Source organism: Gymnogyps californianus, chromosome 20, assembly GCF_018139145.2.
Source record: "Gymnogyps californianus isolate 813 chromosome 20, ASM1813914v2, whole genome shotgun sequence".
NCBI classification, from domain to species: domain Eukaryota; kingdom Metazoa; phylum Chordata; class Aves; order Accipitriformes; family Cathartidae; genus Gymnogyps; species Gymnogyps californianus.
This window is the reverse complement of record NC_059490.1, coordinates 9,528,041-9,544,770: the sequence shown is the minus strand read 5'-3', so window position 1 is coordinate 9,544,770 and position 16,730 is coordinate 9,528,041. Positions and strand designations below refer to the sequence as shown.

Below are 16,730 nucleotides of genomic sequence, written 5' to 3'. Positions count from 1 at the left end.
AATCTTAAGATTGTAAAAATCCTGCATCTTCATATGAATATATCATGAAAATGCACAATCTTTTCTTGAAAAACCAGGCATAGTATGTTTTATTACAGCAAAATCCTGGCTGTTTTGATTGCAATAAATGAAAAATGTTTAAAATACTTCAAAAAAGGTAGACTGAGGAAGATTTAAAGACCTTTATGTACAAATTTACATTGTTATATATTACATAGAAAATGTGTTTGTAGGGCGTACAAATGAGTACACATTTTGATATGAATACATACAGAATCTGACCGAAAGAAATTAAATCCTCTCACAAAAGAAAATTTTAAAGAAACCTCAACTTTTATATAAAACAAATAAAGACCTCTGAAGAAACCTCTCATCATCATCAAATATCAAAATGTTCAAATACTACTGTACTACTACGACACAGCTTCTGATAGACATTTTGACAAAAGAAATTTGAGGGAAACAAAGTACTGAAGACCACACCTATTTCAGTATCTAGGCTCAATCTATCATATTACTTGATCTGCAAAGATGCTGTTCTACGGATTCAATTAAAAAAAAAGCCCTAACAAATGCAGAAAACCATAATTTGATTATATGGGTGTTCTGCTTTCTGAGAAAAACGCAATTGTTTGATTGTATTTAATGGCAGATTAATTAAATCTGTAATAGACAAACCTCCTCAGCCTACAATTACAAGTCAAATGCTACTTGGGCTTCTATTTAGAATTTCCACACATGATGTCCTTTCGTCACACAGGATGAAGAATCTTAATTATAAGTATAGAAAACTGCATGTTGTACAATTTTCACAGTGAAAAACAAAAAAGTATAATGAAAAATCGAGTCTGATAGCAGCACATATTAAATGAGAACTAGAAAGCCATCACTGCTCTATAGTGAGGCTATGTTGTAAAGGCTGCTCACTATGTTTCCTACAGAAGCTGTCACTATGTGCTAGTATTGCTCAACAGAAAGGATGACACACCTTTATTTCGTGATCTGGAAAGATTGATTTTCCGTTTTTTGGTGTCCGTCTGTTGAGATGCTATCTGCTCTGCTTCTATTTCACTAGTCATCTCTACATTATTAACTGCATTATTCTTACTCCCCTCATTTTGCATTATTCCATGTAAATTTGTGCTTCTGCCATCATCATCATCAATCATTTTTTTAGTCACGCTTAGTATTTCTGTGGTGTTGATTGCAAAAAGATCGTCAGCAACTGTGGAGTTTCCACATTCAATCAGATTCTCATTTGTATTAGGGGTTGGAAGCAGTGGTCTGATTTTCTCTTCCTCTGATTCTACATCATCATAGAGTTCTGGTGTGAAGTAGATACTCTCATCCTCTTCTTCAGCTTCTGCAGATACATTTAACACTGAAAGTTCAGATTTCTGTCCTGCTGAAGGAAACTCACTGCGGGGCTCAACTTGAAGCTGTAGCTTATCAGGATGCTCTTCAGCAACTGGAGCTTCAGTATTTTTAACTGAAAAATTAGTTGTTTCCAAACATGATTCTGGTACACTTGGTTTATGTTCTGAAATTAATGATGACTGGCATTGATTTACACTATCAAGAAGTTCACTAGCCCTATTCACATTCTTTTGTTTGCTACTAGCTGTGGACACACTGTTCTTGGCTACAGGCAAAGGTGTTGAAGTCAGTGGTTTAAAGCAGCAATGTTCTTTCATAATATCAGCATTAGTCCAACCATTCTTTTTTTCTCTCTCTATTTTAGTTACTGCCATTTTGGGTGTGGAGTCCATATGTTTTCTTCTTTGTGTTACATGGTGAGAATGACTCTCTACATCAACTTTCTGGCCACCTGTGAAAAATCACAAAACATTAATTAATTGTATATGCCTTCCCCCCACTGATTTACAGCACGTTTAGCACATCAAAATTACCACTGTTTTATTGGGTTTACAGTTATTTTATAATACTCATTAAGATCCAACACAAACAAAAGCCCAGATGTTACAACTATCTTTGCACGTGAATTGTCTTAATTAAATCAATAGATTAACTGGCATATGTAAAGTTAAAGTATGACTGGATTTTAAATTTGTAATTTTTTATTATTGTGCTCTTATGTTATTTACATCTTTCTTGCCTGAAATGAAGTCATAAGCTTTCCTAAAATTTAGGAATGGATAGATATTTACTTGTAAAGCTGGTACCGGAAGAGATTATATGAAATGTGTCTCACAGCAATGTCTAAACAACAGATGTAGCTTGAACCAAGGCACTCATCTTGCAATAATGCCAATCTTTATGTGTTTCAAATATATTTTAAATTATCTTCATAGTTCTCAGTGGAAAAAGAAATTTAAAGTGAAAACATTTTTGATTGTACTATAAACTTATCAAACATTATCAATTGTTTTAAGACAACCAGATGGAATGACAATTAATTTCAGTCTGTTGAGCACAGCTTATACACATTTGTGAATAATTATCATTTTGCACCATAGCACTTCTGTAATTTTAAAAACAATTTGTTTATTCCAAAAAAGATGCAACTTCACATTTAAAATTGTTAATGAAGTTTTTTCCACAGGAAATGAACATACTTTGTTTCATTGTTGCCGTGATGTTACTTGGCTGATTTGATGCTGTAGGATTAACTGAGCTGCTGGTAGTAGTAAAACTAATTTCTGAAATCAAATTTTGCTCCTCACTTTTAGCAGGAACATCTGGTGACAGACAAATAGTTGCCTCCCGTTGAGAGGCTTGTGACAGGTCTTTTGAATTTGAAAGTACATGGAGAAATTCACTGCTGCACTCTGATGAACAATCAATGCTTTTCTGGTTTCTTATAGCAAATGCATGCAAGGATTCAAGAGCACTACTAAAATTTTCATGGTGCTGGATTTGTTGACGAATCCATTTAGATAACCCTAAAGAAAAAAAAAGAAAAAAGTGTGTTACTACAAAACTACATCATCTATACCAGGTATTCCATAGCAGTAAATAGTACCCTAATATTGCAAATACTTCTACATATGTATAGACAGATTCATAAAGCTTTCAAGAAGTTGCTCATGAAAGTAAGACAATGCATGTCTTCCTTTCCAGGGCCGGGAACTTGATTTAATCAATGGTAGTATTTTGATGAGTAATACTAACAATATAATTCTTTTTTTATTAAAAGACCTTTACCTTTTTCACTAATACTTTTTTTAAGCTCAAACTGCTGTGTTGCAAAAACATCATTATACTTCTTTTATTCCTGGGTGTTGATTTTGCTTTTTATCACGAATTATTAAAAAGCAACTTCCATAAAGTACAGCTATTTATTATCATACTGATAGGGTCTGACAAAAATTAGAACATAATGAAGCTTTTACAACTTTATTTCAGAGTAAGTAACAGTATCTCAGATATTCAGAAAGAATCACAACTGCCCAATAGCTAAAATATAATACAATATGCTCTTATACAGCAATAATTTTTAAAATTCTCAAGTACCAGATGTTCTTGAGCATAATAGCTGGTTAGATGATGTTGGAACACACAAAAGTGAAGTAAAAACTAACTTGATTTTTTAAAAAGTGTTTTTAAACTCATTTAAATATTCTTTTAATATCAATTAAAAAAAGAGAACTTGATTCTTCTGTGAAGTTTTACTTTTTAGAAAAAGTACTAATATTATCAAGTCTTGAACATATAGATTATTTGTATTTCTATATTAATTACTTCTGTTTACTTAGATAATTTAAATGTATTTTTAGTAGACAGACAGACATGTCAGAAAAGCGGTTTGATTTGTACTACAGCAGCTGAGCTCCACCTGCTGACTAGACTGCAACATTATCTGTTTACATCATCTTTTTGCCCATCTCTTCTAACTAGGCAGGAACAAAGATACATAATGCATTCCTAAGCAATTTCTTTTTTAATTTTTTTTTTTAAATTTTATGTATTTATTTAGTTAGTGTGCATGACCTGTTTTATTTTCTCTACATTTATTTCTAGCCAGTATAAAACTACAAACAGAAAATACTTTTTGCGTATTGAGCATTTGGTGGTTCCAAATGGCACAACCTCTACCTGTTCTTACCTAAAAAGCCAGAATGGTAAATTCACACTGGTAACCCTACTCATTAAAGCTCCCTATAGGCAGAAAGTATACATCCACTAGAGACTTATCCAAAGTCCAAATAAAAATCTAGTACCTATTTTTTAATGCATACATACATATACATACACATATGTATACCTACATTACATATATTTAATATGGAAAGATTAAGAGTCCTTAAGTTTTTATAGGTCCATTGTAAGAAAGAATTCTCAAATTCTGCACACTGAAATTTCTATATCATTATCTGAATATCCAAAAGGGGAAATAAATTAAATTGACTGAACATGGGTATCAACGTGTTTCAGTGTATTTAATGAACTAGCAATACACCAGGGTACAGTTTTAGAGTTTTCAGTTTCAGCTGCACAATTTGAGTTCAACGGATATATTTCATTATGACTTTTTCTACTCACCTGTATTTGTATAACCATATTTCTGTAATCTTGATTTTTCACTATTTGTTAATATTAGGAACTTTCCCAGAAAGATTTTTACAGCTTACCAGTTATGTACTTATTAGGGTTATTCCGGAAGCGGTCATCAACTAAAATAAGAGCACCCCAGTCATTCCTATGTCTTATACACCTATAAGTGAGCAACAAAAAAGAGCGTATATATAATTAGAGTGCATATAGTAAAAGACTGTGGGGATCAGTCAACAGGGATCGCAGTGAGTCAGCTAGAACACGCAAAAATATACAGGAAGTGCTCTCCTGCTGTCTCGCACCAAAAATTGTTATGAATGTCATGGAAGCTTAATTTTCTTTCAGTTCTTGAATTTAGTATACGAAAACAAAAAACCACACAAATATTCAGCAGCTAATCAAACCACACATCAGTTGTTTTCCACTCTTAACTCGGTAGTGTAAATACTGAAAGGAGAACATGGAGAAGTGTAGAAGAAAAGAAAATGGACTGATGCAATTGCAAGCAGTTTTTTAAATAACTATGCACTTCTTTGTTTCTAAACCATGTTATTCCTAACTCTCTTTAGTAACGAAATGAATAATGCTACAGATCAAAGCTGTGAGCGATACCGTTGAGTTCATAATTCAGTTGTTAGAGGCCTACAGAAATAATCCAATAGCCACTTTACATGCGTTGATATTATTTTTAACATTATTTGGATTTCTATACCGCCTGCCGGAAAAAAAATTCTTAAAGAACAGTGATAACATAAAAGAATTAGTTTAGGATTATTATCCCCATTGTATAAGAAGAGGACAACTTTTGAAGAAGATACTTACAAATGTACACAAAACCACAAGTGTATCAGAGCTGGGGCTTAAAATGGGAACGACAAGGCTGGCTCTCCAAAGAAATATTATTTATTTATATTTGAAGTCTCTCCACGATAAGAAAAGCTACCAAAACATCTTTAAGAAACAGATTTCTTTCAACTTCTCATTTTTTCATTGCTTTAATAAATGTTCTTTTAATTCATAGTTTAAATGAATTATGCCCACTGGAGACATATCCTACACTTTTAGAAAAAGTAGCACTGCAAGGAATTCATAGCATGATTGTCACCTGGCCATACACACCATCTGTTCTATTCCCAAAGGCTGCTATTTCATATCATGGACTTGTGTTACTTCATATAATGTAACAGCACTAAATTAAGAGAAAAGTGCCAGATTGAAGACTATTACAGTTCTGCTCACTTCTACCCCTGCAGGCATCTTTGCATTAAGAAGCTTGCCTATCTACTATATAACTTAGTATCAACTCAGTAGACTGTTCTGGTTTTATAAAAATAGTCATCAAATGCTGTCATCCTTTGCCAAATCTTAGTTTAGTAAGAACTTAGTCTAATGGTATTATACACAATTTATACATTTATGTCAGAACAGAAGTCTATTTTCTCCATTTAAGTTTAGACTAGCATAATTTCATTCAAATGATAAATTATACAATAAGCAATTTTCACTAAAACTAGATTTAAGTTAAAACTTATTTCAGTGACAAAACTTCAAATTAATTTCTTACTATTAGCATTCTACAGCTTTCTTAGATTTTTCTTAAAAAATTTTAACTAATGCTCTTACTCTGCAAAGAGGAATCTAAGAAATCAGACCTGTAACAAAAAGAATTTACAATGAGATTTTACTAACGTAGACTATTTTCTCTCAATCTTCTTTCTAAACCTTCATTTAACGTCATCACATTTGTCTTAGGTCTAATTCAAATAACAAGAGTCTTCCAGCTCATGTTTCTCTTCTTATCTATAAATCTGTGTCTATACCTCTAGATATCCATGACAGATCTCTGTCTATGGTATCTATGATAGATATGGATGACAGATAGCTATATCTATCTATGTATATGATAAATTTTGTTGGAGAAGGATGAATTAATTCTATCCTGTTAATAAAATTTGGGGGGAATTTTTTCATTTGAGAAAGTAAGCTATACCACTTCTAAACCTGGAAAGAGATCAGTGAGCATGATAATTGAATTGACCTTTTGCAAAGGTCTGAGAAAAACCTCCGCTAGTTCCTCCCTTTCAAAAATACTCGTAGGCTAAACATCAAACAACCGTTCCGAGCCCACCAAGAGTGCGAACCATTAGTACCTTTGAAAAGACCTAAGAATTTTCATTTGGTTTATAAGCTGTGTGTCTCAGCAAATACTTTCCTTTCTGTATATCTGGACTACATGCAATAAAACCTGCAACCAAACTAAAGTGGATTCTGAATGTAAAACAAAAACTCTGAATTGTAACAACGCTCAAATGCACAACAGACTGAAAACCAGACCGTTGCCAGTACAGAACAGCTGAAGACCTGATTTCTGCAATATGAGGTTTTTGGCCTGATCTATCCCCTTTGGGTTAACAGTGAGGAATTAATCCTTACAGATGTTGCAAAAAAAGTTCTACAAATACATATATTTTTAATTATGTTCAGTTTATCTCACCTTCCCAGGGCTTGGTTCAGAGCCCTATAAGCTTGAATTTCATACCACTGACTCCCTGGTAAAAGGCCTCTTGTATTTTTGTGCTGGTCATTGTACTTCCTCTTTAATTCAACCTAAGAAAGAAATCATAAAAAATTGTTTTTAATAATGATGTGGAAAAGGAAATATTCTAAAAGGGGAAAACAAGCAAACATTGATTAAATAAGTGAATATGTAAAGTGTGCTTCAGTGTTTCAACTTTGTATTTTGCGTACTAAACAATTATGGCTTTTACCCTTCTAAAGTTATTCTTAACATGTGATCTAGTCAATAATTCATATGTAGTTAACACAACAACCAAACACTTATCCAAATCTCTGTGCTAGCAAAAGAAGGATAAGCTGTTCACACAGGCAAAAACCCCAGATACAAGTAAATGGACTAACTAGACCACAGTTTTATTTGCTCATCTGGAAGTAAATGATACAATGGAGAACTTTATCCTTTCCTTTATCACAAACGCTGACTCCTAGTCTATTGCTGGGACCAGACCATACTTTTCTCAAGTGAGGGTTAAGCAAATATAACCCCTTCTTCTACAGAAGCTAAGAAAGTACTTTAGAGATAGAGTGGCCTCGCCAAAATACCAGAAGTCAGCCACACCAACTAATTCCCAGCTTGGCACCACCTTCTGTGGTTTGGAAACAAATGTTTCACTGGCTAAATGTGAGGCAAAGGTGCCAGCTAAGGTTTGCAGGCCCATGGGCTAGCATAAGGCAGAAAAGAGCATGCTCCTCCTTTTTAAAAAATGCTCTCTCCCAGCTACTTCAAGAGCAGATCTGATATCAACTGCAAAAGAAATCCCCTGCCTCCCCTTTCTAATCATATGGATAACTACATATACAATGCATGATCTGAATTTGAACAAGAGTTTGTATTTTGACATTATACACAGTTCCAAAATACATCAAAAGGATTTATTGTTACTGGGGAGCGGGGGGACAATTTAAAAAAAAAAAAACAAACAAAACAAACCACAAACCAAACATAAAACTACACCAAAAAGGGTCTTTGCATTGCTCTTTTGTAAAGTATTAACCTTTCTAAACTGACAAGTGAAAGGACACGCTTCAGGAGAGAAAACAGCGACTTCTAACCTCTTCTGACAGGTAACTTTCAAGTTGCATTTGGATAAGAAATTTTATTTTATGTACTTATGCCCTTTAAATTGCCTGTCAAATTTACAAATTCAATCTTTACAGCTGGAAAGTAAATTCAGTTTGATTTCACAGATTTAATATTTGTTCCAGTCACTCAGAATTTATTGACTGGCATGTGAGGTTTCCTTTGTAATTTTCAAAGCAGAAGACAATTTCTTCTGAACATTTTATGAACATTAAAACCATTCCTTACAAAGGAACTTAAGCATATCTGTGCACTTCTACAAATGGAAATACTACCTGGAGAAACAAAAGGGTACTCCTCACCATTTGAAATGAGGAATGGTGTCAGAAAATTTCACTGAAGTCTTTAAAACATAACCTATGACAATATGCTCCTGTACATACTTTGCATTTGTCTTCTAGTCCTGGTAAGTTTTCTAACAGTTTCCTCTTTTGAAGAATTTCTCTTATCAGTAAGATTTTGGCCAATTATAACAAATGTAGTTTCACCACAGTTTCTTACTTTGCTAGCAGACTGTTCAAAACAGTATTAGAATAAAGTGTCATGTGTCTTACACCGATAAAAATTATGACATTTTTCATTATGTGCATAAAACCACTGAAGTAACAGGAGAACGCAAACCAGTCAGATCATCTGCACTGTATTGCATTACCCCGTGAATAAAATACATTACTCTTACATTCTTCTAATACGTGTTAGCATTATGCAAATGTATACTGCTTGTACTGCACATCAACAATGACATTTCATTTCTCAAATTATATAAAAATCCATATTCTCTTGGTCTAAATGTGCAATGTATCTTTAAAACCTATCCTTTCTATCTTAATTAAAAAAAGAGTTAACAGAAAATAAACATTCTGTTTTCTCACTTAAATGATCATGTCTCTGCATGAGATGACAACTTACATTGCTGAGAGTTCAGTTTTCATTATAAGTCTACTAAAGGTAAAAGGCCAGGGCATGTCATTTTAATGCGATCAGAATCTATTTCATTGTATAACTCTTACATTATCAAGCATCAAATCAACGCCCAATTCAAAATGACATGTTACATATGTGAAAAAGCCAGTCCCTCCTGCTAGCAAATATCCTAAATGTGCAGTAAACCACAGGCTAGAAGGGATTAGTTAAAATGTCAGAAGACAGCCTTTTACTTTTACCTGTTCATCCTTAAAAATATACTCTTAGCTATCAGGCATGCTTTACAGACAAATAGCTTCAGCAAGCAGCAGCAGAAGGCCCGTGGCAAGCTCTGCCATCTTGTAGCTGTCAGACAGATTAGTCTTTGATCTGTCTGGGAGGTCATGGTCACATTCACATTAACTGAAGTCTAACAACATTATACCTGCTAACCGCTCGTTCTTTTAATGCTTAATTAGTTCGACATCTTTCACTATGGTATTTTTCAATCAAAATTAGTAATACAAGTTTTTCTTCGACGACGACAACAACAACATTAAACAACATACATTATATTAGATTTTAAGTGTTTGATAAACCACAAGAAAAGTTACCTGTGGTAACATTGCTTCACATGAAGAAACTCAGACTTATTCAGGATTCAAGTGATATATAAGTACATAAAGTGGATTTATACTGTGATGACCATGGATTATATCAGTTAGCTTATGGCACGAAGCTCAGAAGACTAGCTCAAAAACTAGAGCTTGTTTTTGAACCCCAAAATAACCTGCAAATTCAGATACAGAAGCCTGCAGCATGCCTTTTTAGCAACATGCCAGGCTGAACTAGATTTATTCAAAATTAAGGAAAACATGGCTATATTTAACAGCAAGGTATACAAATATCAATCTATTATGAACTATTTGTTTCTACAGAAAAATCAATGGTTAGACAATAAAATTAAAGCACCATTTTCTCCTTTAAACTGAGTTCTTTCCATTCTGTAAATATAAAGCTTCTCCTTGTTTTGCAGTCATAATTACAACTGAGACAAAGACATGTGAACTGCAGTTTCAGTACATTTTATGTATCTTCAGCTAAAGGTCTGCACAGCATCCTACGTGCTAATTTACCTGTTAAGAAGTTTTAAGGAGAAAGCACTTAACCTACAAAGAATAAAACTACTGTGTTACACAATTAATTGCTTTTTTAAAATTTTACTTCAGTAAAAAACAAGCAGATAGTCCAGCAGACACTCAGCATCATTTTGTCTCAGCCAAAGAACAGGACCTTAGACGTAAAGAGCTAATAGCAAAGCCTAGCAGGACTGGAGAATGTGCCTTTGGGGCAGTTACCATTTATAATCAGAGTACTGTAAACCTATTTATCAGCGCCAGTATCACAATATGAAGGTTGAATGGGCTAAGCCACAGTATAAAATTTTTTATTTTGTGCAATTTAAATCAGCAAAATAAACTGTGTTTGGTTTTATTTCACCTGGCAAAGTTACGAGATTTTTTTTTTTTTTTTAGATGCATTACTTTATTTAACTAAATGCAGTGCTATACTTTGCTTTCTAAAAACAAATAAAAAAATCCTAAGCTGCAGTTAACAAGCCAGGCCTGTTCTTTGACAAGACATCACTTCACAAACATCTTCAACTGTCTCCTATTTTCTCTGGTAGATTAAAAATGACCTCCAGTTTGTAACCTGTGGGATTACAAACCAGATTACCCAGAAGTCTAAAGACAAGACAGAAATTCATGAATACAATGGCACTATTGTGAGCAGTTAAACAGAGCACTCATCTAAACCTGCATTTCTCTTTGCATCAGCACTTAGCAGTGTTGTGACAGCCTGGGTTAAAGAAAGAGACAACTGCTGAAAGGAAAAAGGTAAATAAGCTTGGAACTGTGTCAATACATGCACACATGTGTAGGTAGGTACATGTACACACGCATGTGTAAACTCATGCCCTTCACTCCAGAGCACTCTCCTCCATCTATCCTCCATGGAAATAAAAGTCAGAAAATGGATTTAAATGTTTTCTGGCATTCCACTGACTTATTTCTCTGGTTTTATGAGAGGAAAAATAGTAATGAAAATAAAGACCATTGCTCATATCATCCAAAAAACTTTAAAAGACACATTCATGTTTAACATCTACTAATTCCCCACCTCCTAAAAACAAACAAGCAAAATATACCAGGTGGTCATTCCCTGCTTCCATCCCCAAAAAAGACATAAAAATGGTTTTTAAGCAAATCTACCGTCTTAAAAATCTCATGTGTCCAGTTAGAGTCTCTCTTCCACCTGAAATAGCAATAATTAGAATTCTTCAAGAACATACTTGCCATCTACTTTCCTCCTGACGAATGCCAAGTAATCATAAAAGTTTGTAAGTACGGGAAAGTAAAAGACATGAAAACCCATTTCTTTTCTTTTACATCTGAAAATCCTTAAATGGAAGTAGCATTAAATAGCGCAGCATTTAACCTTCCCCCCCTCACTTCAAAAGCAGGAACAACGTCTGTGAGATTTAAGACTAAATAATGCACGTGTAAAGACCTGGGTGAGTCATAGAATATGCTTCAAACATCCTCACTCCTCAGTAGACCTACTAAAAGCTGTATCTAAACACAATGTCTCAATTTATTGGCCCACAGGAAAAAGATATTATGGCAGGACGTTATCTTTAAATGCTCCAGGCATTCCAAGTGCAGTGCTAATTCATATAAAACAGTATGAAATAAGCAAATGCTTATTACCTCTAATTTATCAAACTAGATTCTGTATATGACAATAATTTAAAGCCATTCTAACCATCTCATATACCTAAAGATGGTCACCAGACACTTAAATATAAGTGTCTTCTGCTTTCACACACAAATACTGCGTTTCTTTAAAAAAAACAAACCCCAGCAACAAAACCCCAAAACTGTGAGCACAGCAATACCATATACTGTGAATAAGATATTATCAGCTAGAGACATGATCAATACTTCAAACTGCTCAATTATCTTCAAGATGCTGTTACACAGCTCCATCCTAGAAGAGCCTCTTTAGCAGATGAATCGCTGTGAGGCTGAACTCTGCACCCACCGCCCTCCAGCAGCTGCCCCTCACAGAGGCTATCAACTCAAATCAATAGTTTGTGCATCAAAGCCACGTAAGCTTAAAAATAGTTCAGGTGACCTTTTCTGCCTGAAAATTTCTATGCGCACTTAAAAATTTGCCTTCCTCGGATAATACTGAATAAAATAAGGAAATAACATCTCTGTAGATCTAGATCCCAGACTAGCTATATCCTGCAGACTGTTGCACAAACAGCGCACCTGAAAAGATACTGGGCATCCATGGGATTTAAGTGTTTGCTGCCTGAATGAAGATATAATCAAAACTAGGAAAAGTTACTGAAACGGGGAAAAAACCACGAAGGTGACAATAAAGAAACTATATATGGAGAAACGCTGCTAGCTTGTTTCCCCATAGCCCAAAAACTTAAATATGACTTCAAAAAGTAAAGCCAAACAACCCAACAGCAAACTACTGTCTATTAGAGTCTACTAACTGGCCAATACTATCTTCTGGGGCAGAAAAACAGTACTGCCACTTTACACAAAGCCGTATTTCTCTTATTTTGAATTTACCAGGTATTTTATGACTAAACGCTTCCCCAGTATTCTCACTCTTAATCCCAGTGTTAGAGAGACGGGAAGCTTATGTTATGTTGTAACCGCTGAACACTTTTAGTATTGTCAACTACACCATGTGGCATCTCAGAGATCTGGAAGTTTTACAGTTTGACAAATCTTGTAGCACATTCACCCCAGGCCCATCTACTCATCTCAGTCTTGTAAGCTTTGAGGGACTGCGAACAAGTGACTTGATTAAAATCTAATGCAACCAAAACTCTCCTCTGAAGAGAAAATTCAATCCATTTCCAGTGAAGCAGAAGTGAAAAAAATCAAACAGCTTCCCTTGAGGTACAACGCTGCTGCATATGCTCACTGCTACTGCGTCTAAGGTGAAGCGGTAAGTGTCAGTCATCCTTACAAATCCCCAAGGTGATAGCTTCACTTTTAAAGCTTTCAACATACTTTGACAGTAAAGTAAAAACTTAAAGGTCAACACTACTTGCTAAGGACAAGATAAACACAAGAAAATCACTTCGGAATTTTTTATGGATCAGAAAAGTAAACTATTAAATGTAAAGGAAAAGTTTTGATTTGCTGTATTATTTATCCAAAGGCTTAACTTCCAGATACATTCAGGGATGATTTCTGTGATCTGTGCCAACATATTGACATTAGCCTTGCACCATTAGAAGAGAAATGCCATCCACTAGTCTTACATGTTAAGTTGAACTTAAATGTTACCTTTCTTAGCGACAGGAATGCTGTACTCCATAGGATTTTACAGCTACTCCCACAAATTAAGCATCTGCCATCAATATTTTTTTTCTTAATTAACACAATTTCTATTGGATGTAAGAAGAGTGTGGATGGCTTTCACTTTTTACAACCATTCTAATTTCTCAAAAAGCGGGAAGTAAAAGGCTTGTGAGATATCTTACTGCTTCAAACTGACCTAAGACATTGCCACACCGTCATATAGTAACACAGGTAGTTATACCTCCTGACATTTTCCTTTGGGGAGAAGAAAAAAAAAGTGATGGAGATCTGTAATATCCAGCCAGACATCTTGTTATGATGTGATTCTGCACACTGCATTACCCCTTAGTAAGCAGTATCACAGTAGATTGCAATAATTTACAGTGTACTGCTGCAAGACAAGAACAATGCTGGCTGAATAATCTGAAAGCACGCTCTTTTACAAAATTTAGAAGTATATTGTCTCAATAATTGTTACTTAACATCTAGAGGCTTGCTGCATAACATTGTCCATTTCATTGATGTAAGTATATTTCTTATTTACATCCTTAACTTGATTGTTTCAAGAAGCTACTTTACAATTAAAATACAAAATAAAATTGAATATGAAGTGGGGCATGGAAGACAGACAAGTGTGTCTGTGTGTTTGTTATGCACATATATACAAACATATACACACATTGCACTTTTACCCTATTCAGTATTTCCCCCTCAGAGAACATTCAATAAATAATATACCATGATGTCTGGCTTTCCTGTGAAAGTTCCATAAAAGTTTTTCTGCTCCCCACTTTACATTTGTAATTTTTTTTCACGGTAATGGAATGAAGAAGAAAGTAAAAGTGGCTCAGGTTTAGACAGCCATTAACATAGACAAGCAACAACAACAACAAAATAGATCACTTTTTAAAAACATTTAAATCATACTGAAAATGATAGCACACACTACGTCTCAAGGCTTTTACAAAGAATGTCAGATTTGACTGGAAAGTTGTGGCAAAGTTGCTCAGAAACATTCAGGCTGCTTAAAACAATCACATCAATAACAGAACAGTCAGTCTTATATCTCTAAAAAAATGCTTAACTTCACAGGGAATTTTCAAATTCTGCTAAAGATAAACACAACAATGACCTTCCCGTAAAATGTGATTTTCTGTACCAGTTTGCCCATATTTTAAAACAATACTTTATTTTGAATAAGAAATGAAAATATTTAAGTGATGCAAGGCTATGATGAAATTCATACAGTGCATGGTATTTTTTTCAACTCAGGTTAAGCATCTAAAATAACAATCATTTTCTTAGAAATTTTTCTTTTCCTAGAATATAGTATGCAAGAAATGAGTTATTTCAGCAACCACTTATCTAGCACAAGATTCTCTCTCCTTTCAATGGAGAAAAAGCATATAGGCTTAAAAGTTGCTACAAGGACTAGGAATTAACTTAAATATTTTGAAAAATGCCATTATTCTGAAATGATACAAATATCTCAATTTGTTGAGCCCTCAAGAAAGGAGAAAGAGACTTCAGCCAGATAGCCGCAAACTCTTTGTATCATTAAGTTACATATAACCCAGAAAACTGTAATTTAAATGATGTGTTCCATCGTGTTTCACAAATTATGTTACTGGAAACAATAAAGAAAGTATTTGCCATCGTAGTTCATATTCACCCTACAGCAGCTATGGGAAATACTTCTCATTAATGGCAAACTCAGCTACAGTTCTCCAGTAATATCATTGCACAGAAATCCTAGCCTTATCAAGTTTATTTTCCTTGCACATCTACTGATGTAAAAGAGTTTGACTGCATTTTCCTCTATACTTTGGTAAAGTTCTCTTAGCTGTTACATGATTAAGTACACTCTACTGTACTACGATCAAAAGCATCTGGAAAGGTGGAAGTGGAGAAATGCTCTCTGGGAAAGTTAGCTTAATGCTTGCACTTCAGAGTCGCCCATTATCAACATTTCATAGAGAGTTTCTTTATTTTCAGGTCCCCAAGGTAAGAACAGTAAATTATGACTTGAACTAAACAAGTCACACTTGGCTCCAAAATCAGATTTTCCTACCTCTAGTTTCAGGTCCCAGAGGTGGGCAGAGGAAATCCTGGTCACAGCCAAAGTAGTCATTTTTGGCTCTGAAATAAATTTTCCTGCTTTACTAGAGCCAAACCCTACCATTGAGAGTACCATAGCTTTAAGCAATACTTTAACTTTTCTTTTATATATTTTGCTTTAGCAACCTGATTCTTCAGCAATATGAAACCGTTTTCAATAACACAGAATTAGGGTTTTGGCCTCTCTTTCTTAAATCAGTATTGTTTATTATCAAGTACACTTCTGAGCCTTAATCATTTCTTTCTCCCTAACACTGACAAAGTGTTTTAGACTCTTCTCTTTGTGAAAATGAGTGAACGTAAGATACTACGTGTCTAAAATTTTTAAGTGAAACTAAATGATACTCTTTAAAGGTTCTACAGAAAATAATGTAACTTATAAAAGCATACAGTTACTTAGGGACACCAAATACTTGCCATTTAATATCAGAAGTTGTGGCATATATTTCGCACAAACATATGGAGAAAATAAAATTGGATATTATACATCAGACTTGACAATGAGTTTCTTGCCCAAGTAAAGACTGATGTCTGGATCCAAAATGCTACAATTCAAAATATATAACAGAAGTTAATGAATACTATGTTAGCATCAGATAACATGTATATGGGATTACACATCTTTTTCTGTCACATTATTTATGTTCTTTAATATTACAGATCACTGGTATTAGCATCAAGTTACAAATCATAAAATATATTTAGAAAGCAGGTTGACCACAGACAAGTAATATTAGTGGAGATGAGCCAACACCGAACTGCCAACATAAAATACTGGTCTCCAAAGGTATGATTCTACAAACCCTTATGATTGTGCACAGTCCTAGAAGTATTAAAGGGATTACTCACACAAGTAAAACCTATGTGCAGGAGTAAGAGGTTATGGTATTGAGTCTTAAAAGGACTTTTACTAACCCCAAAAGCAGACATGCAAGTGTGTTTTCATGCAGAAGCAGAGCACTTTCTAGTGATTTAAACCAATCCCAGAAGTATATCATTCATGGACATCCCAAGGGAATTGTTAATCACTTGCATTTCCTATTTTTAAAGGGATGTCATTATTAATCATCTTATCAGTTTCTTTGTTCGGTATATCTGCTAAGCACCTACTGCTACGTAAAAGAAACAGATGTACCTGT

General features: G+C 34.3%; 1 protein-coding gene across 2 annotated transcripts in view; it reads right to left on the bottom strand.

Annotated features, from left to right (window-relative positions):
* Positions 1 to 16,730, bottom strand: part of BRIP1 (BRCA1 interacting helicase 1) — a 120,882-nt gene that overhangs the window by 56,692 nt on the left and 47,460 nt on the right. The window contains exons 17-20 of one of the 2 annotated variants that reach the window (XM_050908940.1): positions 7,010 to 7,122; positions 4,593 to 4,675; positions 2,604 to 2,903; positions 989 to 1,828 (exon numbers count right to left, since the gene is read on the bottom strand). In XM_050908940.1, coding sequence (XP_050764897.1) covers positions 989 to 1,828; positions 2,604 to 2,903; positions 4,593 to 4,675; positions 7,010 to 7,122 — 1,336 coding nt within the window. Of the gene's footprint in view, positions 1 to 166; positions 1,829 to 2,576; positions 2,904 to 4,592; positions 4,676 to 7,009; positions 7,123 to 16,730 lie in introns of those variants that run through there. The other variant, XM_050908941.1, reaches the window with a different exon arrangement.